The sequence below is a fragment of the Canis lupus genome, chromosome 13 (assembly GCF_003254725.2).
Source record: "Canis lupus dingo isolate Sandy chromosome 13, ASM325472v2, whole genome shotgun sequence".
Lineage (NCBI taxonomy): Eukaryota > Metazoa > Chordata > Mammalia > Carnivora > Canidae > Canis > Canis lupus.
This window is the reverse complement of record NC_064255.1, coordinates 29,516,657-29,540,919: the sequence shown is the minus strand read 5'-3', so window position 1 is coordinate 29,540,919 and position 24,263 is coordinate 29,516,657. Positions and strand designations below refer to the sequence as shown.

At 34.5% G+C, this 24,263-nt stretch overlaps 1 protein-coding gene across 14 annotated transcripts in view; it reads right to left on the bottom strand.

The window, feature by feature from the left end:
• Positions 1 to 24,263, bottom strand: part of PHF20L1 (PHD finger protein 20 like 1) — an 83,602-nt gene that overhangs the window by 45,924 nt on the left and 13,415 nt on the right. For 7 of the 14 annotated variants that reach the window (XM_049092744.1, XM_049092755.1, XM_049092742.1 and 4 more), the window contains 7 exons: positions 17,701 to 17,872; positions 17,470 to 17,554; positions 13,764 to 13,852; positions 13,420 to 13,509; positions 8,867 to 9,080; positions 8,173 to 8,301; positions 2,619 to 2,701 (listed from right to left, as the gene is read on the bottom strand). In XM_049092744.1, the coding sequence (XP_048948701.1) occupies positions 2,619 to 2,701; positions 8,173 to 8,301; positions 8,867 to 9,080; positions 13,420 to 13,509; positions 13,764 to 13,852; positions 17,470 to 17,554; positions 17,701 to 17,872 (862 nt within the window). Of the gene's footprint in view, positions 1 to 539; positions 2,702 to 8,172; positions 8,302 to 8,866; positions 9,081 to 13,419; positions 13,510 to 13,763; positions 13,853 to 17,469; positions 17,555 to 17,700; positions 17,873 to 24,263 lie in introns of those variants that run through there. The other 7 variants (XM_049092751.1, XM_049092752.1, XM_049092747.1 and 4 more) reach the window with 6 other exon arrangements.

Below are 24,263 nucleotides of genomic sequence, written 5' to 3'. Positions count from 1 at the left end.
CAATCTATGGTGTGGGAATGCCTATGCTCTGTTTCTGACACACGTATCTGAGAGCAAAATAGGAGATATACTTTTTAAAAAATCTATACTAAGGTAGGCTTCTATCAAATAGAATCGAATTGCTAGCACTATGAACAATATGGTTTGTTCCCAGGAAACCTTTTTACTTCCTTTTCTTTTGTGAGGGATGACCATCAGGTCAGCAGTCTGCAGTTCTCTGGAATATGAAAGATCACTGTCTGGGGACCAAACAGCCTTCTGCTCCCACTAAAATACAAGGCACTCAAATTTAGGTGTACAGTTGGTATTACATAGGGCATCTTTGGATGCCCTACGGATGGCATGCTGGACATACCACATAAAAGGGCTGGTGTCAAGTGTTCCATTCATTCAGTAGTCATCATTTCTATTCTTGAATTTACTCATTACACATGTGTATAAGTGCAGCTTATAATCATTTGAAAAAGTACTCCATAAATGGAAAGGATTCCTAGACTTATCATAAAAGGTGTTGCCAGAAAAGTAATTAGAGCCATTACTTGTAAATAAACAATTTTATTGTTCATCTTCACATATGTGAGAGACATCACTACAGCATCCAGTACTCTCGAGTTACAAAGTTATAAAACAAGATTTTAAAACTTAAATTAGTATCTTGATAAGGTGCTTAACTTCTAAACAAGGACAAATTAACATTTTTAAAAACTTACTGAATTATATGCATCTAATGCAGGTTTATCCAAAAGTAAATATAACATGACAATTCCCTAATACAATTAAATAATCTATAATTAATATCTGAGAATTGGGGTTCAAAACCACAGTTTGAATTTTTTAAAAGTGTAAATAAAGGAAATCCATTAGCACAGTAAGTTCTGGCTATAGGCCTGTTATCAATCTATGTCATGAATGACATTATTTTACTCATTAAGACAACAGAGGTTAGTGACAATCAATACCTCTCCTTTAAGTCTAGAGTTGATACCAATACTCGTAATTGAGAGTTTTATAACTCGGCTTTTTAACTTTGAAGCAGGGCAAACAGCATAAAAATTAAGAGTTTGGTTACAAAACATTTTCACAATGATATCAATCTGAATGACAGAAAATGAAGGAACAGTATTACGTTCCTTAAAAATCTAAAATAATTTACAAAGTTTTCAGTAATGATTATTGGTCTCTTTGTTACAAAACTGGCAAGGACTCTCAAAAATGTCTTCCTTATGCAAATAGAAACAGCCGAGTTACTCAATTCCTTTTTTCTTTTTTTTACTCAATTTCAGAATGTTGTTGTCTGTATTTCTCTCTGACATGGGCACTGCCCTTTACGCTAACTTCCACATGTAATAAGTAATTTTCACAATCACATTCACCGCAGCAGGATTGTGCATAATGAAAGATTGACATTGTAATGAATTTTCCAGAAACATTTTATTACCCAAGTCCCTGATTTATTGCATTCTGAGAATATCATAAACAGTAGTGAAAATACAAAATATTGTTATTATCTGGGACGTTGAATATAGTGATACAGAGTAAAAAAAAAAAAATCACTTAAAATTTGGTTGATATAACTGACAGTAACGGCAAAGACTTAACCGCTTGATGATCACAGAAAATCAGAAGGTATGATTCGCTGACATAGTAATCAATTTAAAAGACCATTGGTTTAATACAACATTAATGGAGGCACCAAAACAATGCACTGTTATCAAGTCAGGCCTAAAATAACCCTGAAAAACTCAATACAATATCAATTAAATTTGGACTATTTTTTAAAACGCATATAGAGAAGAGCAAAAGATACTCATTTTAAAGTCTTCTTTATTAGGTTACTAATAAAGAAAATTAAATTAATACAAAAAGGATATATTAAAACTACATTAAGGCTCAGATTTTAAAACAGGAGAACCAAGGAAATCCAGTTATGGCTATTACTGTGTTCTTATAGTCGTACAGTGCCCAAGAAGTTAAGCCCTTAGAGAATGTAAAAGCATGCACAGTTCATTATGTACAGGTACTGTGGGAATCTGAAGGTAGCCAAGGCAAAATCTAGCAACTGCAACCTTCGCTTTTAAATTCCTCTATTAGGTGGTTTAAAGACAGACCCTTCATAGTTTTTAAAATTCTTTTTTTGTAGTTATTAAAATATACATCCTAGCAAAAATGTATGGCTCATTGATCAATTCATAAAACACATAGTCAGTCTAACAACACCAACTGTTACAATATAAAAGAAACTTCTTACAAAAGAAGCTTTATTAGATGTCAAAAACCCTGTTTTAACTCACAAATGAAAAGTATTTGTGTAAGGGTCTTTTTGTAAGCTAGTTAAAGGTGGTCCAGCTGGAAAGCTTATACCCTGGGATGCCTGTCTCCAGGCCTTCAAATGTTGGAGACAGGAGGCTTTAATGCCAGTCTACTGAAAACAAACACTAACGAAGTCTGTAGTTTATCTGTATGCCTGGGAGAAGGCAGAGTTAAAAATCTATCATCCATTCATTAGCTTCCTATTCCCATATCTGATCACAAGGGCAATTTCAATTACGCGGATACTATAGCTCCGTGACCACTCCAGTTGGGAACCTGGAAAACAATCAAATGCTACCGTTTCATACCTGCTCCAGCATTGGAGCTGTTTCACTGCGGTCTTCCTTTCTGTCAGCACCATCCACCCCAACAGCTTTGGATGCCAACAAACCTTGAGAAAAATTGTACAGAAATTGCTTATTAGAAAAATTAGTGACTTTCACTCTAAGTTTAAATTTCCCCCAAATTTTAGCAGCTGAAATCCCCCATCCTTCTTACTATAGAGGAAGCAAACATTCTCAAGTTTACTTGTCAAAAGCACAAACACCCTTACTAATGACTCAAAGGACTAAATCGGAACTTGAAAGTTGCTCACACAATTAGTTTCCTGTAAAAACCACTGCTCCTCAAAGATATCCTTAAGAAACAACACACATATACATTTAGTCTATCAAAATTTTAAGTTCTATAGCTTAATGTCTAGAAACCTAAGATACCTCTAATTAATACTCATAAATATGGCTTTGTCTATACAAGTGAAATACAGAGTTAATACTAAGGTCTGAGAAATCCTTCCAAACAACTGCAATATAAGATTTTGTCATTGTATTATGTGCTAAAGAAAGAAAACTACTTCCAATTTTTAATTCCACTTGGATTCTTTGACCTACACTTCGTGGGTTAACCTCTATATCCCACTGTACCTTATCTTCTTAAAAATTGCCAAAAACACTGATGGGTCTGTTTTATGTGAACGGGAAAAATGCGTGGGCCCTTCCTGCATTTGAGCTTAATATTATAGCCTCATTCTAAAAATTAATAATTTAGGAATTCCAGTGTTCTCCAATGAGTATCACTAATTCTCAATTTTAGAAACACAGTATTTCACCTGGAGTATATAAGTGAACTTTGCAAGACATTAAGACTCTGCCTTAAGTAAAGGTATTTACTTGGTCGAGATTCTTTGCAAAGCACCTGATACCTTCAATGAAGCCAAGTTTATAATGCTTATATAACAAGTATGTCTTTGCTTATAATCATTGGCACAAAAAAGGTCACCAAAAATCATTTGTCATTTCAAAGTTGGCTACACAAAACCTCTGCTTCAAAGGAAGCATGTTTAACAATCGACAACAGTGAACATACTGCAGCAATTATACCCCCTATACCACTGAAGCCACCTAGATAACATAGTTAATAAGAGGAAAAAAGTGCTCCAACAAGCCACATAGCATTAAGCTATCCATGTGGCAACATCTCTTGACTTTTTCAGTAACAATTTCAAAGGCATTAAGTAATCTAAGTATGAATTCAAATATTAAAATCATATCCTTATAGTAGTACTAGAACCAAATGTTAAATTAGGAGAAAAGCACCTTTCATTTATTGGTAAGTTGAATATCCAGCACCCAGAATTGTAATTTAAGATAGAAAAAGGATGAGTGTAAAACAATGATTTTGATACATCAATGATTGGTATTAAAAGATATTTGGTCCAGTTTGAGATAACAATCTATACAGTTTGCTCACACAATATAAAGTATAGATTTAAATGGGGGGGAAAATCCAACTTAGAAATAATTTTACAAAAAGCTTATAAACCATAAATTCAATCCTATTAACATCACTTCTGAACAGATTTTTAGGTGACTGAAAGAGATATAGCACAGTGTATTTCCTTAACACTTGAAACCATATTCACTAGTTTTTTTCTTCTCTAGCTAGTACTTTTGAGAATCACTAGTACTGAAATAAAAAGAAAAATTAGGGAATGAAATTCTTTTGCAGGAAATAGAGGTTCCACTTCTAAGGTTTACTCAAACAGGAAAAATATTTTGCTATTCAGTCTATTAAGTATATCTTACTTTGTTTCCTTTCATATAGGTGGTAGAAATACTTTTTAAATATCATCAATACACAGAAGAGATCTCAAATCACAAAATTAAAAATAAGATACCACAAGTTTTAAAATAAAGAAAATAATTCAGACATACTCATGAATTTAAATTAGGATATTATAGACTCAATTAAGCAATTCCCACCAAATGGTTTGTGAAGAAAAAATAAAGCTTTGTAATGTTCTTATAAAAAGTAATGGGGCATTTAATAAAAACTATTCAAAATCAGATTAGAAAATACAATATGCAGCATCCAGAGAATTCAAACACATCCAATATGATCGATAAAAAGCTTTTGTATTTTATATACAAGCTATCTTACAGAAGAGGTACTAAGTACAAACAACAAAAGGGGACAAGAATAAAAGTCTTTGAGAGGTCTCTGATTACTGCTGCCTTTAAGCCTATACAAAAATCTGTTTTCTTGGCCTGCAAACATGCTGGGGAGAAATGTAAAACTCCTTAGAAAATTAGAAGTTATCTGCAAATGTTTATTAATTATCAATATATCACTAACAGTTCCTCCTCCAGAAGAATGTATCTGTAATTATCTTAACAGAATGCAATCTGCAGTTTCAAGATTATTAAGAAAATATCAGGTAAAAGTAGAATATCTAATATTCATGAGTCCCATCCACAAAGTCACATTTTTTCAATACTGTATACTTCAGCTACAAAAAACATATCTGCCTCTGCTAATAGGAACGAATAGGACAGAGGTCAGAACACTCTGGAATGGCAAACGGGGAGGAAAGAAAGAGTAAAGTAGTTTAATTTGTGCTCTACTTTTCAACCAGGGATTCCAAAACACAACATTCTTGTGTTGTGGGAATAAGACAAATATTCTTGAATATTTGGGAATAAGAATCAAATATTCTTGAAATTATCATCAGTAACGTGTGAATAAGAATCAAATATTCCTGAAATTATAAGAATCAAATAAGATTCTTAAAAGGGATTAAGAATCAAATATTCTTGAAATTATCATCAGTAACGTGTACTGGCCCATTCAAACCTGTGGGTTTTTTAAAATTATTTTTGAAATTCCTTAAGCTGTACAAACGTATCTAAGCTGACTGAATCCTAGAAATTCCTAGAACTCCTAGAAACAAACCATGCACCAATTGCTGATGTTTCTTCCTTTGCTCCCTAGATATCTGTATTTTAAAATCTACTCAAATTCACCTGCAGTTTGCTTATAATTTTGTCCCAAAGCATGGACTCTTCTTGAATCTCTCTGTAAAATTGTCAATTCTAAATCAGTATGCATAAAGTATGTAACTATCAATAAGGAACATTACATAATGAAAAATAAGTCTCTGAAAGCACATATATACGTGTGTGCAACTATCCTTCAATATGTCCCTATTTGGAAACTTCAAAAAAGCCATCTTACACTATTCCCTAGATAGAATTCAGGTTTAGAATCTCTATAGGGTATAACAGAAAGACAGTGAATATATCAATTAAATTTACCCAGTGGCTGGTCCGTATTTCCAGCTAGAATGATTTAAAAAACAATTAAAATGGAGTGTGGGGAATACATCAGAGCAGGTTAAGATGCTGCCATGATCATAGCCCTATTCATCTCAGCAGTAAAGGGACAAAAAGACAAGTGAGCTTGATAAATTTAAAATACACCATAATTCCATAACAAAATCACTATATTAGTTCTCATCTCTTTTTATGGTCTACAAATGAAATTTACTGCACAGAGGCAAGCCTGAGTTTCAACCAGTGAAGACAATCTTGTAAGATCTCTTATCCTTTCGCATGATATAGTTGTAAGGTGAACACGGAAATAAATGCAGAAAAATGAACTATTAAAAAAATCTTCATACATTCAAATCTTCTGAGTAAATAAAGGGAAAAAATCATAATGGCTTCACATCTGTAAAATCTTACATTTTTCTACTGCTGCCAAACTATTACTTGTTCTTTTGAGACTCCCAAGGGGAAGTGAGGACAGAGTCCCTCCACACAAGGTGCAGGGTGTTACTAAGCAACCAGTATCAGAACTTCCTTGAGACACAGGATAAAATGGTTTTCCCCACTATTGTCTTTTCAAGGCCATATGTAAATAATACATTGTTGTGCACTGAGCTGTTTTTTCTTCTTTTATTTCTTTAAACGTTGGGCTTCAACTTCTTGGTAAGGCATCTGTGAGAATAGACTGCCTGAAACTAAACACAGATTATCCAGACTACAGGAAAACCCTTGAGGCTGGTAAGTAAGCTGGCAGTCACATGCTTCAGGGTCAAGTCGATCTCCCTTGGTCTTGGCCCCTCCAGTAGTGCTCTTTCAGTCTTGGTCTCACAGGAGTTGGAAGTGCTCTTCCTCTTCTGCCACTGTATGCAACCCTAGTTTCCATTCTGCTAGGGCCAAACGGAAGTCTCAAGCTGCCATCGTAACAATCACCTGGATAACATTTTGACTTTCTCCAAAGCTAACAGTTTCTAAGGAAAAGGTGGAATGGATGAATTCATTTGAAATATTTCCCTTCCTGGGGCCAAAAATATCCTCTATCAGAAAAAGGCACAAAAATAGTATCAATGAATGGAAAGACTAAATATTCTCACCTGTTGAAATCAATTATAATCACTTAAGATGAACGTTAGATGAACAATGGCTCTAAAGAACCCTCTGCTGCAGAGTCATTTTTCAAAGGGCTTCTATTCTTCAGAACATGGTCAACATGCCTAATTTACATTTATTCTGTGATCTGACAACGAAACCAAGCTTCTTCATATTATTTAAAAGAATACCAACAAAGGTTTATATAACTTTATTAGGCCAATGACACTAAAAACCACTTTGTCCTTAAATTAAAAACATATGACTAAATACTTAAAGTATTTTAACTCCCCTTTAACACATACTCAGAAAAATTAAATATGTTTACAATTTTTTGAAAGACTAGAATCCTTAGGCTGAACAGGCCTTGGAAGTGATGGGGCCTAGTATGACCGGCCCTCCTTCAGATACTTGAATCTCTTCTCCTGTGAACACTAACCAGGCTAGGATTTCCAGAGTTTTCATCATCCTAACACTCTACTTCCTAAATTACAACAAAGCACAGAAAAGTAAGATGAAATTCTAAGGACCTACCTGAAGATAAGAAATATAAGAAACTTATAGAAGTACTTTTACTTAGGAATAACAAAGTCAAGAACTGAATTTAATTCAGCATTCATCTTTCCAACCATATATGCTAGTATCTTTTTTTTTTTAAGGTTTTATTTTTTTAAGTAATCTCTACACCCAACGTGGGGCTTGAACCCACAACTCTGATATCAAGAGTTGCATACTCCATGGACTAGGCCAGCCAGGCACCCCTAGTTGCTACCATCTTTAATGAGACTGGGCAAGAGTCAGAATGTTTGTATAATAATATTTAGAACCTCAGAGATTATGTCACCACAAGTTGACAAAAGCAAATAATTCAATGTTTACAGAAACTACTCCTACCACCAAGGTGATGTTAAAACTATGGAATTTTATCACATTTGATCCTATCAATCCTCACAACATCCCTGTGAGGTAGGTAGAAAACATGATAGTTTTCACATTTCACAAGAGAAAAAGCTGACATTGTTGGAGGATGCTGACCTTAAAGAATCATAAAGTAACTTTCTTGTTAACCAGCTTGTTACACTAAAACACAGATACATTTTATTTTATTAAAAACAGACTACTCTAACCAAACCCTCCAGCCCCCACCACCAAAAGAATCATTGTAGTTTACCAGTAATCTTGTTAAGTCGAGCTCTCTTTGCCTGAAATGAGTTGCCTTGATTATTTTTCCTCTTGTTTGATAATGTGCTCTCTGGCTGTGGAAAGACCATCTTTGGAACGTTCTCTACATGAAGTCCTACTTTTAATAGAATACATATATGAGAGTTTATCTAGAATCCAAAGTTAAAACACATTATTTTTTTAAAATAGCAAAATAGTAAAACTGCTTTGCATTTAATTTTTTTAACCTAGTGCTTGACATAGAACTTTAAAAAACACAAATTTCTCCAGACTGATATATTAGAAATGAAAAACTACTAAGCAGTTATTCTTTAGGAAAGAAAAGCAGAAAGAAACTCACTGCTTTTTCCATATTATATATTAAAATACATGCAGAAGCTCTTAAAAAGTTAAAGAAAAAAAACACAAAACAAACAAAAAACCCAAAACTTACTAAACACGAATTTAAAAGTCAAAATCTGAACTCCTTTCTATTCATGAATACTGAGGTCACCCATTATCCAGTACCCATATTAGACCGGTAATCTTCAGCTGTGTTAAGATGCTACAGAAGTTAACCATTCATGCTAGGGAAGAGCCCAGTCATTCAACCATACCCTCAAATAGGTAGCTAAGGGGTCTGGCTTACTCTCTAAGTGAGTTTACCCTGCCACAAGGAATGAACATAAGAACATATTTTGTACCAAATGTTTCACTAGATGTGGGCAGATCTTCCTTCTTCTCAACTTCTGCAGAAGCTATAGAAGTTGAAGTCTCTTCCTTCTTTGAAGGTACTTTAAACCATTTCCTCTCATCTTTCTCTTTCTCTTTATTGCTGTTGGCGCTGGTGCGAGGCTTGTTCCCTGTTTTATTCTTGGCTGCAGCTGCAGCAGCTGCTTTGACTAAAGCTATCCAATCCTCCAAAGGAAAAACACAAAACATGAAGTATTAAAAATTAATCAAAATTTAATTACACTAATGAATAAAAACATCTCACATTTTCAAAGCTACTCTCGCACGCAGACAAATATAAAAGTTGAATTAATTCTATTTACAAGATAAATCATCCACATGGTAATTATCAAATTTAATGATCTAATGGGTTAGTTGGATTGTATAACCTTACATAAAATTGGAAAATATTTAGTAACAAATATTCCTTTGATCTACTTTCACTGAAATAAAATCTAAAATAATAGAGGAAACCCTTTAAACAAATACAGAACACTTCATGACGTTGTCTTAGTACTTGAAATTCAAATGGCAAATTGCATTTCTTTTCTGAATACAACCAACCTTAAAAGAAGTTAGAGAAAAGTGCTTTCGTTGGAATCCTATAAAGATTAAAAGAAATGTACTTCCACTGAACAAATTACTATTCCTCGTTAGGAAGAATGTACCACTCACAGTATGGTCAACTTCATAAAATTCAAGATATGATTTTATTAATTTTTAAAGTTTTGAAAGTTTGGACACCAATTTATCACAACAGCTTAATACTACTAGCGAAAGAAAAAGAGCCACTTGATTTGACCAAGGTGAAGTACATGTTGATAGGCTCCAGATTAATTAATTTCCCTCCCTCTTCAACTTCCGGGGATTTGCGTTGATTGCCACTCTTCTGAGATGTGAATATTTACCCTTCTTGTGTTCACATTTTCAGTCTGTTGCTAAATAATTTTTCCTATTACCATTTTATTTCTAATTAAAAACACTTATTATAAAAAATATGAAAAGATATAAAAAAAAAGTGGCGCTAACATTTAAATTTTCACAATCAAAATGATTTTTAAAAAATAAGTGTTTGTAACACCTCTACAGTTAATCTTCCACTGAGGCCACTAAGGTTCAGAGAGACCAACTCAAATTCAACCAAATAACACATTAAATTCTTAATTCACGTAACTAAAGAATACTTGACAACATCAAATGCAGTTACTTTACAGGTTACATTAATGACTGCTCAGTCTTGAAAATATACGTGAATAAGCCATTAAAAATAAGCCAACAAACAAAATCTATGTCTCTTTCTCTTCCCCATGATTGAAATGAACTAAAACTATCATGTGACTGCACCTAACACATGCATTCACCAATTTTCTATTGAATATCTTGCTATGTGTGTCAAGAAGCATGCTAAGAATTCATGAGACATTTTATAAAAGATGCTGCCTGAAAGGACCCAAAATGTATAGGCCCTGGAGTGATCACATCTTTGCTCCTGCCTGGAAGATGACCAGCATCTAGCTTTCTCAGTATTTAAACTGTGTCCCCCATATATGTCTAATCAGAAAGTGAATTAAGACATAGTTGTGAAATACAGACTTATGTCTCTAGTTTGTAAAAAGAAAAAGAAAAACAAAACAAACCAGATAAACCAAGTTTATCCAATCCCAGGTTTACTTAGAGCCATGTTTTTTGGTACTACCTATAAGAAACTGAAAAGCAAATAAAATTAACTATTAGACAGTGTGATAGGATAGACAGTGGAGGAATAAACAAAAAACCACGGAAGAAAACAAAATAAAAGATTAACTTAAGAGAAATGCTAATGGACGGCTTCAAGGAGCGTGACAGATGAGGTGAGCCCTGCAGCAGGAATCTTCGAGGCAAAGGGCAGAAGGAAAGGAGTCAAGAAAGGAGTTAACTGACAGCAGAAGCAAGAGGAAGTCCACGGGACAAAGCCATGGCAGTCAGTGTACGTGAATGGACAGAAGATGCAGGAGCATCTGAGTAAGCCAGAGGCATATGGCTAAGATGAGCTTTGAGACTGACATTAAGTATCAGAGAAAAAATAGCACCACAGATGAAACAGAGAGTAATGAACAAAGCAGACAGAGAAACTAAAGTACAGCCCGACTAGCAAAGTGCCAAATTCAGCAGAGATCATACCTGTACATGGTCTTATGAAGAGCAGAGTGCTTAATTCTGTGTTCCACATTGGGGGGAAATTTTTAAGTTGTTAGAGAAATGCTGAAAAATGCCAGGGGTAAATTCCATCCCTGGCTCTTTTCTCTCTCCAATGAACAGAAAACTGGGAGAGATTCATGTTGTAGCTCTTAAAACTGCAATTAGATATTTCTTTAAAGTTCCTTATCATAGGACTTGTTAATCATGGAACCACTGCAGTTGTGTCATTACAAAATTCTCCCATTATTTTGCCCTTCTATTTTTAAACAGGTAAGATTCACTATTAAAAATAGCTGGTGTGATCCTTCCATGAATTAGAGCTAAATGACGTGCTTCAAAGCTCCTGTAGACAACAGAGCAGTACACAATAAAGAACATGTTGGAAATCAGATTGACTTTAGAGTCATTCTATGTATTATGGTTATGTGAAATTTTAAGCCAGTCATTCAAATCTCTAAGTTCTGAATTCCTCAACTGTGAAATAGAACTATGAGTCACAGCCATGTCAAAGGTTCTGCTAGGAGAACCCAATTAAATAATGTATGCAAAAAAAGTTTTATAAATAGTAAAGGACCTTAAGAGCAAATCTTTAACACTGGTGAGTTTTACATCAGTACACTTGCAAAAAGAAAAAATAGGATAGAAAAAGCCATGGAAAGTTTAGAGAAGAATATATTTCCATACTGCATCTATGTATCCTTTGCTAATTTAGTAAAAGAAATTTACCGTATATCTTTACAAAGGAATTCTCAAAGTACTCAAAATTTTTAAGATACATGCAAAGTTGGATTCTCTTAGCACTGCCCACGTAACACCTGACTTAGTATATTTCCTACATGAAAACAAGTCAAAAACTTTTTGGAAAAAAAAAAAAAAAGACACATAAAATGAAACCATTTTATAAAAAAAAAATTCTACAGATATTTTAGTGTGCTTGTAATTAAAAGTTATGAAGAAAAATATAAATTAAAAGAAATATAGTGTCACTCAGGGCACCTGGGTGGCTCAGTAGGTTACGGTTCTGACTCTTGATTTCAGCTCAGGTCATGATCTCAGGGTCATGAGATTGAGCCCTGCATAGGGTTCATGCTATGTGTGAAGTCTGCTTAAAATTCTCTCTCACCTCTCCCTCTCCCGCCACCCCGTCCCGCCTGTGTGCACTCTTGCACCTTCTCTCAAAAAAAAAAAGAAAGAAAGAAAGAAAGAAATATAGTATTACTCATATTTTCAAAGGTTTATATTTTGGCATTGATTTTAATGTTAACATACATCATAATGTAACTATTTACTCAAAGTAAACACCAAATACATCCCATAAATTAATTTTTATTACTTGTAATTTTACCACAGACCAAATTGGCTCAGTGTCTCACTTTGGAGAAAAATTGAAGTTTTAGGGTTAGTGCCATCTCACAAACAGCTGAATAGCCAGAATAACAATTATATCCTTAAAGAAAAAAAAATTTTGAGAATTTTGTTTAATTAGACAGGTATATATTAAACTAAGTTTCCAATGTCTTAATCTATATTTCTATGCAGTAACCAAGAAATCACACCATTGAATGCTTAAAGGAACATTTTATTATATGTACAAGCAGGAAAACATAAAGCAATTTCCTGATCAAAAGCATTTCCATTTTAAATTGCATTTCCATATTAACTGGGGAAAAATTCTGCTATCTGATCACCACAAAACTAAATTTTTGAAAACCAGGTGATTTAAAACAATCACACTTCTCAGAAGGTATCAAGAATCATTTTTTTTTAACGCGGTGATCTACATTTCTAGATTACTAAATGTACACATTTGGCTGCAATTGACCAGATAATTTCACACATTTCAGAATGATACTTTTCACTGCACAGTATAGAACAAGTATGTAGCATATTTCCATATTAGACATTTTTATAGATTACTTTCAATTTTTAAAATTAATTGTAGGTCCAGGTGCTGAAAATCCCAAATAACAGCAGAACATAAAAGAAAATATTTTAAATTTCTATTGGCACCTTTTCTTTCCAGTCTTTCAGGAAACATATTCAATCAATGAAATCATGTTTTTAACTTCATCCCAGATTCTCCTTTAAATGCTTACCGTTCATTCTTGCTTTGAGCAGTGACAAAGCATGTAATAGACTGCTTACGTCCTATGACTCAGACAGCCCTACCTGAAGCAGCCTACAGAGTGTCAGGTAAGCGCCTTTTAAAAGAAGATTAATGACTATGATTTATAAAAAGGAAAGAAGAAGATAAGAAACTCAATATAAAATTTTATATTAAAAATTAACTTTCTAAATGATAATATATACCAGGAAAAACAAAATGAAATTAAAAAAAGGCACTTACCTCACTTCCCATAGACTGGTTACACGATCCAGCTGGGTCGATAGGACAACACCAGCTTAGTGGATGCTGGGATTTCACCTGGAACAGAAACTAGTGACCTATAACTTTAGCAGGTCTAAAGCCAAAGAAGCAAAAATCAAGTGTATAATTTATCTTACATTCTAAGCTTCTTTTTCTTGCTGCTATTTGGGGCTATCAGCACATAATCCTACAATTAGTTCACTTTAAAATATATGTATTTTTTTTCCTTTTCTTTCTTTCTTCTTTTTTTTTTTTTTTTTCTTGATTGGTCACCATTCAAGAAGACATCCCTTTGGGTAGCTAGGAATGCTGAACACTCTTACCTGCCCCTTAGCATCCTCGGGCATGGCCTTAATGTGCATTCTTTTTAAACAACGAATTACTCCATCATAAAACTGAACTGTGAATGTTCCTGAAACAGGAGCAAGTCAGAATCATTAGAAAATACAACTGAATCTTACAGCAACACTTGAAATCTAACAACACACCCTGACAGAAGTAAATACACTGTGACTGCAGTAACTGCAAACACACACCCGTTAAGAACTTCATCAACTTGGTTAAAGTTTATTTGGTTAAGGTGTACTTTCTCTTTCCCTTTAATAAAATCATTACTTCTAAACATAAGTACTATTTCTATAAGAATTATCCTTCCTTCTTTGGAAGTTTCTTTTTAGAGAGAAAGAACTGATACAGGGACAAAAAAAATCACTTGCTCAAGGAAAGATTATTCCATTCACAGTATTAATGAACTAGCAAGTAAGAAAGAATCAGATCCACAGGCTTCTAAGCTAGAAAATAACTTACAGACCATGTAGATGAAATTGTTCTGCACAGATGAGAACAATGAACCGCCAGGAGGACGAAGGCTCCATCCATAGCAGTCCACTAAGCAGCAGCACAGCCATATCCACACCCCCATCCCCACGCCTTTCCCACTCACTCAGTTCTGCTTTTAGGACTCAAGACCCTGTTTGCATGACAATCTCAAAGTATATTCGCTTTTTGTTACAGAGGCCATGCTTTCAAGTCAACAAAACATATAAATTGTGTAGATCTTATACTTAAGAAATTTCAGTATTTTTCTATCATTTCTGGTACAAATGAGGGCTGAGAGCCGCTTTAAGTAAACAGATACATGACCTTTACAAAAGAAGTAAAAACAATAAGGTGTGATAATTTTTATGATTGGCTTTGAAGTTGGCACCAAAGCCAGACATACATGTACAAAGATTTTCCTTAATTTTGTAATTTGATCACTTGATTTCGCATTTTCTATAATTAGCGTAATTCACAACATTGCAGATATAAAGATCTAGACCCAGGTTACTGAGGGGGAAAAATGATTAGTTGAGGAGCAAGGCTATAAAGCCACTGGGAAAATTTTGAGAATATCAAACCATACATACACTTTACACTACCATCACTCCTGCAACTGTCCTCTTCCTTCTTCAATAATGGCCTTCCAGAAGAGGGCAGGCTCCACACCAACTGGGCATTCATCCCTCCTCACTAGTGATATCACACTGTTTCTGCTCTTGTGATGCCTTTCTCCTTTCCTCCCTCCAACCTACTCTTCAAGATCACCTCTTTAAATCCCACCCAGAATATGAACACTTCTCTGTTCCCTGTTTACAGATTTGTCCCTCCTCTTCAACTTCTCTAAGATATATTTCAAACATTGTTTTCTTTAGTTTTGTTTAGCTTTTACAGTGCCTCTTGAAGGCTTCCCTTCCCTTGTTTTTCTTTGGGGGCATGGGCATGGTGGGCAGGCTCATCTACCATGTGGGGCATACAGAAATAAAAAACAAAAACAAAAAACAAAAACAACAACAAAAAACAGCCAATGGAGATTTTTTTAAAAAATTACAACTGCCAATATTTCACTAAGGGCCCACTTGAACTCCTCTTGCAATGGCAGAGACTGCAATAAGTGTCTTCACTCTTCCACTAATATAAGCTTAATTTTCTGTATTCTATGCCCATGGACAAAGAGGAGAGGATAAAACATAGGGGCTTTGCTTCCGAGTGCATTGCGTGTATGTACACATGGATTTGTATATGGTATACTTCCAAGAAGCTTTAAGCATGGAAGTAAGGTCTCAAAGCTCTCCACACTTAAAGGAACTGCTCTTAATTAAGATAAAATGTCGCTTAATTGTGTTTCATTTTCTTTTATTTTGAGTGGATCCATTTACTATCCAACAGAATTGATTCGTTACCTCCTCCATTCCTTCCACAAACTGTAACTGACTGCTTATACACGAGGCTCTGGACTAGAAACCTGGGGAATACGCGTATGTAAGACACAGGACTATGGGCTCTCAGGAAGTATAAGTGCACAGGGAGACAAAGGCCACATGAGACAAGGAAAAGTGACCTGCCAACCTGACAATGAAGATGTCCCTCAACTCCTCCTAGAGTAAGGTGATGAGAGGTAGTAAAATCATGTTTGTTATTTCAATTCCTTAAAACAGTAAGTCAGAATAGGCCTTTGTAAAGTTATATCATATTTCTAGCTAGACACCAAGGATTTGCTTTCCCACACCTAAAACTCCTTAGTATATCTCTTTTTAAATGTTTTCCTCTTTTATCTCCTCTTACCTCCCATTTTTTCCCCACATTTGTTATTCTAAATGTCCTCAGCTTAAATCCTTTCCACAGTTCCTTTCCATCACCTCCAAATAAAATTGAAATTCTATAGCAAGATTGTAAGACATTCCACACACAGGCCCTTGCTTTTCTCTCCCCCTTTAAAGGACTCCCTCACTCTAGTCACACCAAAGTCTCACAGTTCCTAAAAGGTGGCAGGCCTCTCTTCTGTTCTTTTACAACATACCGTTTCTTCTGTCAGAAAAGCTTTTCATTCCTTATTTAGCTGACTTGTTTGTCTTTCAGGTTTAAAGCATCCCCTTACTTAGATTAAATGTCTCTTCTTGCAAAGAAGCTGCCACTCAATGTGTCTCTTCAGTAAAAAAAGATGAGTGGTGAAGTTTAGGAAATAATTGTTATAGAAAACTAATGTTATTACTGATTTGAAAAATATACTTACAAATATTTTATAACTTTTTAGAGATTTTAAATAAATTTTTAAAAAATATTTAAGTATATTTCCAATACAATTTAAATATTAACTTTCATGCCTTTCCAAATTAGTCAGTATATAAGTTCTGGGTTTTTTTAATACATTACCTGCCCAACAGATGTATTCATCTTCAGCCACACTACTGTACCTGATTTCTGTATTATTTTCAACATTACTGATCAGTTCAGTAATTTTGGCTCAATATTAGTATTAGATACCACAAAGGCTATTAGGAAACTTAACTCTCAGGACAACTGGGTGGCTCAGTGGTTGAGCATCTGCCTTCAGTTCAGGGTGTGATCCCGGGGTCCTGGGATCCTGTCCGACATCAGGCTCCCCAAAGGGAGCCTGCTTCTCCCTCTGCCTATGTCTCTGCCTCTTTCTGTGTGTGTCTCATGAATAAATAATTTTTTTAAAGTAGACTTAATTCTCAGAAATTAAGGAAATGGGCTAGGAAAAGATGCAATAAAGGAAATCCTCAAATTGACAAATTTCCACACTCTTTCCTCAGAAAACACTGTACTATATTTTACTTTCAAGTTGAACTGATTTGAATTTCCCTGTATCTTTAACCTTCCCTCACACTCTGGTTGAGCTGCTCATAAAGATAACGTAGCCAACAAAGTGGAAACAGAGAAGAAATAAAATGCTTATAATGTAAGCCTGTGAACCAAAAGCTGCACAGTTTTAACCAACTCTTTCCCTCTCCTAATTTAAACATTTATTTAGGTAGTAAGTAGATCACATATCATGTTATTCTATTTAACATGTAACAAATGAAACACTCCTAAAAATTAAGAATATTAGCAGGAAATTCATTAAGTCTGAAACAAGAAGTAACAACTATATGACCATATGTAACAATTACACACATTAAAATTAGAAACACAGTTAAATCTTCCCAGATCACTTTGAAGTAATCTAAGATCACTTCAAATACATACCTTCCTTGTTAATTGCTTCAATCTTGGCAGGGTAATAGCGACAATCTGTCCAGCGAGCCAGAACTTCTTCTCCAGCTTTGAAATCCTATTTTAAACAACTTTTAAGATCAATACCATGTATAATAAATAAGCATTTCCTTTATAAAAATAAAGCTTTGTAATATTTAACAGAATTCCTTTTGAAATATACAAAGTTACATAGTTAGCAAATGGAAAAAGCTTGCTACTTACAAAGAAATCTTCCTCATCTTTTAGCCCTTCTTTTCTTAACGCAGGTCTCTCCAAGGGTCGCAACCTATTGCTATCCCAGTAAATCCATTCATCATAACGATGACTCCAACGCTCAAAATGGACCAACATCTTGCCCTCCTCATAGTCGATTTTTTCAATTCGTGATGGATACCTCCAAAATAAAAAGAAGCTTCATATAAGGAGAAAATTCTTATGTTTGTTTACACAAAGTATTAAAAAGAATAATTTAACTGAAATATTGCTTACCATTAAAACCATAAAATACGGGTATTTTTAAACTACTGAACCAACGAAATTTATTATTTTTTAATGATTTTTTATAAAGATTTTATTTATTTATTCATGATAGACACAGAGAGAGAGAGAGAGAGAGAGAGAGAGAGAGAGGGGCAGACATACAGGCAGAGGGAGAAGCAGGCTCCATGCAGGAAACTTGATGTGGGACTCGATTCTGGGACTCCAGCATCACACCCTGGGCCGAAGGCAAGCACTAAACCGCTGAGCCACCCAGGGATCCCCAAATGATTGATCTTAATACCCAGTAAAATACTTCAATACACTCCCAGTGGAAATATAAATTACTTGCACTGTTTTGGTAAGTAAATTGAGAACAGGTTTCATGAGCCCTAAACATATTCCTACTTTTTAACTCAATCATTATAATTCTGGAACTATATATACAAAATATTTATAATAACAAAGAAAATAGAAACCATCTAAAAATATAATTAGAAAAACTGAAGACTGTCTAGCTATACAAACAATGGTATATCCACTGAATGATATAGTCTTTAAATGTGGTATTTACAAAAAATTTACATAGGAAAATGTAAAAAAGTAGCAGCACTGTGTTCAGAATTATAAGTATGTAAAACAAATTTGTCTAGCAAAACATACCAACACGTACATGTGTCTCTTTATGGCACAAAACCACTGTTTTTTTTCTATTTCTCCATACTTTCCAATATTTTATAATGCGTATCAATGATAGTAGGAAAAGCTCAGTTAAACTTTAAACTCTAAAATATAAAAATAAATATTGTTCTGTCTTTATGTGTGATGCTTCTATGATAAATTCTAAAAAGAAATTAGAAATTAGTTAACTTGGAACTTTCAACATGGAAAATTGCCTCATTTCTAATGTACTGTATTAAATGTTCACAGATGACTCAAAAATTTTTAGAAAGTATCATTAAATAACCGTAAGACTCAACAGCAGCACACAGATGATTCAGCCATAAAAGTTTCGTATTTTTGCTAGTTTTTGATAAATCTGGAATTTTTCTTCTCCCTATAGAAAACTGGCTTTCACTATAAAGCACAATAGACCTTATATAACTTTGAAATTTAGGAGCTATTACATGCTTTATACATCATTCATGCTATTCAAGGCTTCTTAACCATTTCAAGGGCTCTGAATCTTTCTCTGGTGTAGCTTCTTTCCCCACTTTGGTATGATACTGAACTACTTGGGACGTCCTCAAAAATACTGAGCTCTGTCAAACATTTGTGCATTTGTACACTCTGTTCTTTCCACCTAATCCCAAACTGTCTCCCTCACTTCCTTCTCTATTCCTCATTCCAGGCTTGGCTTAATGTGTAATCCCATGTGCAAAGACATTCTACTCCCTGCCCTGGCTGCTCTGACTGACTGCACCCACCTGCACAACCACCATCTCAGTGCAGGTTCCTAAACTGTGTGCCGTGAGGTATTTATAGCCCTTGCTACTTTAATACTCATGACCTACAAAAAGGTCTGGTGGTTAAATAGCTTGGGAAAATACTGGATAAAAAGTTATATTGTAAAAAAAAAAAAAAAAAAAAAAAAAAGGTTATATTGTTTTCTTTGTTGGAGATAAAACATTTACTATTATCACAGTAAAAGAAATAGGTAACCCTTTTATCACAAACCTTTTATTAACAATTCTTGTGATAGCAGATATCTGAGGGACATGATTTTAGATGCTACCCTTTGGCCTGTGAGATTCAAGGATTAAGAGTCATGTCCATTCTCGTATCCCCCAAGTGTCTAGCCCAATGACCGACACGCACTGGCCACTCAGGGAATGCTCAGAACGAACAAGAAGTTTTGTTAAAGACAGTCTGCACATTTCTTCAGAACTAAGAAGGCTGCTGCTGACCTGATAACCTTAAGTTAGAACTTACTCTTGGTCTTCTTTGGGGAATAGGTGTGAAGAAACACTTCGTTAAAGAAAAGCATAAAGGGACTTAACATACTCTCCAAGGTGAACAAGGCATAACGCTTGTCTTTTGCAATGATGCTCTGACAGTATGTTTCTGCTCCTCCGATTTTTAAAACATAAGAAGTGCCACTAGCACTGGGGGACGCCTAGAGGTAACAATGCCCTTTAGTTTATTTTCCAGCATTCACTGGCCACTTCACCATTACAAAGAGATTTTCTATCAATTATAAAAAATGGATAAATTTCTAATTCTGCATGTTTATTATCTCTTTTTATTTTTGAACAAAACATCAGGGGTTTATTCTCTGGGTTACTTCAAATTCTAAATGTAAACAACTCACGTATTTAAAACATTCCTCAAAGTGAGAATGCCACAGTAACAGAGTTAAACACATCTTTATTTTCATAACATGACTGAATTCAGCAAAGAGTCAGAATCCAAGTAAGTTCAAATCGTTTAAATCTGGATTGCATTTTTAAGTAACTTATAGTTTCCTAAAATACTTCAAACTCTGTTCACTGACAGGATGCCTGATGTTAACCACCAAACTAAAAATTATATTTTGGGGAACTGCTTCAGAATAATTTATAGCATGTTATATACTCTTTATATAAATACCAAGAGATTGATAGGTAAACTTTGGATGAAGGCCAAGAATGAAGTAACACTAATACACAAGATTATCTATTTTAATCCTTACAATATCCACTAATCAAATTTTGAATCTTAAATAAAAGTGCCATAAATATTACCATTGTCAAGAATGACTAAGTTTCTGTTCATTCATTTCATATGTATTTGGGCATCTAATAAGATTAAGACACTTGCCAGGCACTGTTGGTACAGAAAAAGGAAATATCATTAACTCCTACCTTCAAGGAACTTAGCTGAGAGTCTGACAAGGAGAAAGAAGAATCAGAATATTCACATGTATGTTAGGCTCTATGTTCTTTCCTTACCGAGTGTCAACTGCTCCTTATATACCTTGTCTCTTTGGATCCTGGTAACCATCCAAGGTATAGATAACACAGTCCCCATGTAACAGATGAAGACTGTCCAAGAATACACATGGTAGAGTATTCACAGCCAAAACCAACTGGCACAAAAGCCTATAGCAGAAATGGGATAAGGTCTACATCAAAGTAATTATATCATATATGGTGAACTGGTTAGTATATACAAGAAGTTCATATAAGATGCTATTAATAAGAGAGAAAATTGGGGAGTTCACTGAATGTTCTTGGTAGATGTCATCTACGTTGGTCTTGGTAAGGGACTTCTAGGATTTAGACTTAATAAACAAGGTACAAAAAAGGTAAAGTGCACACACTTCCAGTTAGTCAATGTTCATTTACTTAAAACCAAGGTTAGGCAATCAGTCAGATAATGAGGTCTCTGTCCTTAAGAACCTCTTGATCAAAGGCTGGAGGGGCAGTTCAAGGAAACCGGTCCCTTTGGCTAGACTACACGATCAGCAGTAGGGTGAATAAAGGAGAATACTGGGACATCAGACTGGACTCAGTAGCTAGGTTCAAAGTGAGGGGCTCTGTAATACCAAACTGATGAAACACCCCATCACTGTACAAACAACAGGAAATCCCGTACTTTGGTTTGCCTTAGGAAAAAAACCCTAACATTAAAATCTTTGCTATCATGTAAAATGCACAAAATGGCAACTTAACATATAGTCCTATACAGTGAAATGATTTTCCTGTTCTAACAAATGGCCCAAAGTAATAATGCTTTGATACACAGTGAATGAAAAATACTGAACAAACGTATTCACAAATGCCTTCTATCTTGACTGAAAGCAACACTATTTTGATACACAATTTATGTTTTATTATAATTGAATATGAATGGAACATAAAACTTTTCATACTGAATTTGGAAGATGTAGTGATGATGCTTTTTTTTTTTGTGATGATGCTTTTGTTTTGTCATCTTTTAAAATGCTAAATCACGGAAAACTGTTAAAGAACAATGATTAGGCTGAGTCTCCAATATTTATGATGGGAAAAGATCTCAGAAGTGGGAGACTGGGGTTTCAGAGTCAAAAAAATGAAAGAAGAAAAAGAAATACTTGGCATTTGGCTTGGCATTTCTTAAGGGGTTCAAAAGAAAGAGATGGAAGTGTGATTCCCCAGTGCCAGAATTCTATACAGAGCTCTCTTACCATTATAATCTGTTACTGCAAAATATCATAAAATGTTCACTATGGACCTTTCCGACTATAATCCCAGTCTGAAATGCATGCATTGCTTAACTTATATTTACTTGTGTGGAAAACAAGGGGTTGCCTTCATTGTTCTAGGTTTGCCTAGGTCTAATGTCTTTTACACTTGATTCCTAGCAAGTGTAATAAGCAAACTTAGTAAGAACTGGTTATGAGGCCAAATGGAAACAAATAGAATTCAGAAATACTGAGAAGATTTTACAATGATCTTTGCTGAATTTCATGGAATCTTCATACATGCAACTCTACCACCATAATCCGTCCATTGATTCCTCAGGACCCTTTCTGAATTAGTGTGGTCAAAGTCCAATAATGGTCAGGTTAAACTGTGGCTATAATTACTGAGTAGAACAAACCTATTATCAAGAACCAAAATTATTTTCATCTTCTCTGAACGCTTATAATGCTTTAATGCCTCATCTGAGAATATCAGCATTTTAACACTGTTACTGGTTCCACTTGTAGAAGACTGTTCATCAGAGTATGGATTCAAGATCAAATCCACAACCCATCAAAGAACCAAATACTAACCAAAGAGGTTGGTTACACATTGAATATACTGCATCAGTTCCCTACAGTTATCAATTTACATGGGCAGGTCCCGATTCACTCACTAAATCAGGAGACTACACCCCCAGGACATACTGTAGGGAACTGATGCAGTATATTCAATGTATTTTAATCAGATTTTCAAAGGGATCCATGATTAACACAAAAATCTTTCTGGTAGGCAAGATTATCTATTAACACATACTATAGGTATCCCATTAATGTTCGAAGAAAAAAGAAATAATGGGCAGGTAGCTATTTAAAAAAGTTATATTCAATATATTAACAGTAAAACAAACATTATTTGAACTCATTCTGATTTGCCATCCTATTTGATATAGCCAGTTTTACCTGCATTGATAAGAAAGTCAACCATGAGGAAATGACAAGAGAAATTCCTTGATACACTTATGCCCTAGGATCTCCTGGACTTAAGCTACAGGACGGAGTTGTGAACTACTCACTGATGGGTAGCAATCCACTGAATAAGGTCAGACAACATTATTAATGTCCTAAAGACTAACAGGATTCGCTCTGAGAAATGCCACATTAATTAAAAAGGCAAAGTATTTTATTTTTTAAAAAGATTTACTTGAGAGAGAGCATGAGCGCATGTGCATGTGAGTGGAGGGAGGGAAAAGAGGGAGGACAGAGGAAAAAAAGAGGATCCTGAAGCAGACTCTCTGCTGAATGAGGAGCCTGATGTGGGGCTCCATTTCATGACCCTGACATCACGACCTGAATGGAAATCAAGAGTCCCTAACTTAACCAACTGTGCCACCTTGATGCCCGTGCCCCCCTCCTACAAAAAGGCAAAGTATTTTAAAAACTTGCCCCAATAGTTATTCAAATTATTTTAAATAAGTCATTTGTTTATATTGATAAAATAATAAAATTTGTAAGTTATATAAATTTAAAAATTAACAGTTTCTCATTTGTTTCATTTAACTCAGTAAACAATGAGTCTCTAATTCACTATGTGCCAAACACTGAAGTAGGAATAAACCTACAAATAACAGTATTATTCCAATCAATAAACTCAAATTCAGGACAGAGGGGGGGAGAAAAAGAAAATCGAATAAGTTACCACAATTATAATACAATGTTATAGCTCAAACAGTCAAGATAAATTTCAGTAGCACACAGAAAGAATACTTAAATTAGATGTTCTACTAGATAAGTAGGTCTTTAATTAGTAAAAAGTGAAACACACTTGAAATCTGACTTACACATAATTTAAACGTTAGAGAAATTTAGGGAGTTAGGATTAGTAACTCAAAACGGTTCTGTGGATAAGGACTTCATAAGCAAGGACCTCTAACATAAGTATCATAAAAAATGACTAAGATACATTAGAAGAACTAAAAATATAGAGTTAAGAACTCCCTCACATATAATCGTCAGAAAGAGGATTATGTGTTAAATAATAAAAATTAATGTAAAATGTAATCCAAAGCAAACATAATATTCTTACAGCATAGCAACCTTTTAAATTTTAGCTTCTGGAAGCGTTTTAAATTTATATTACACTTTGTAATTTTCAAAAGCATTC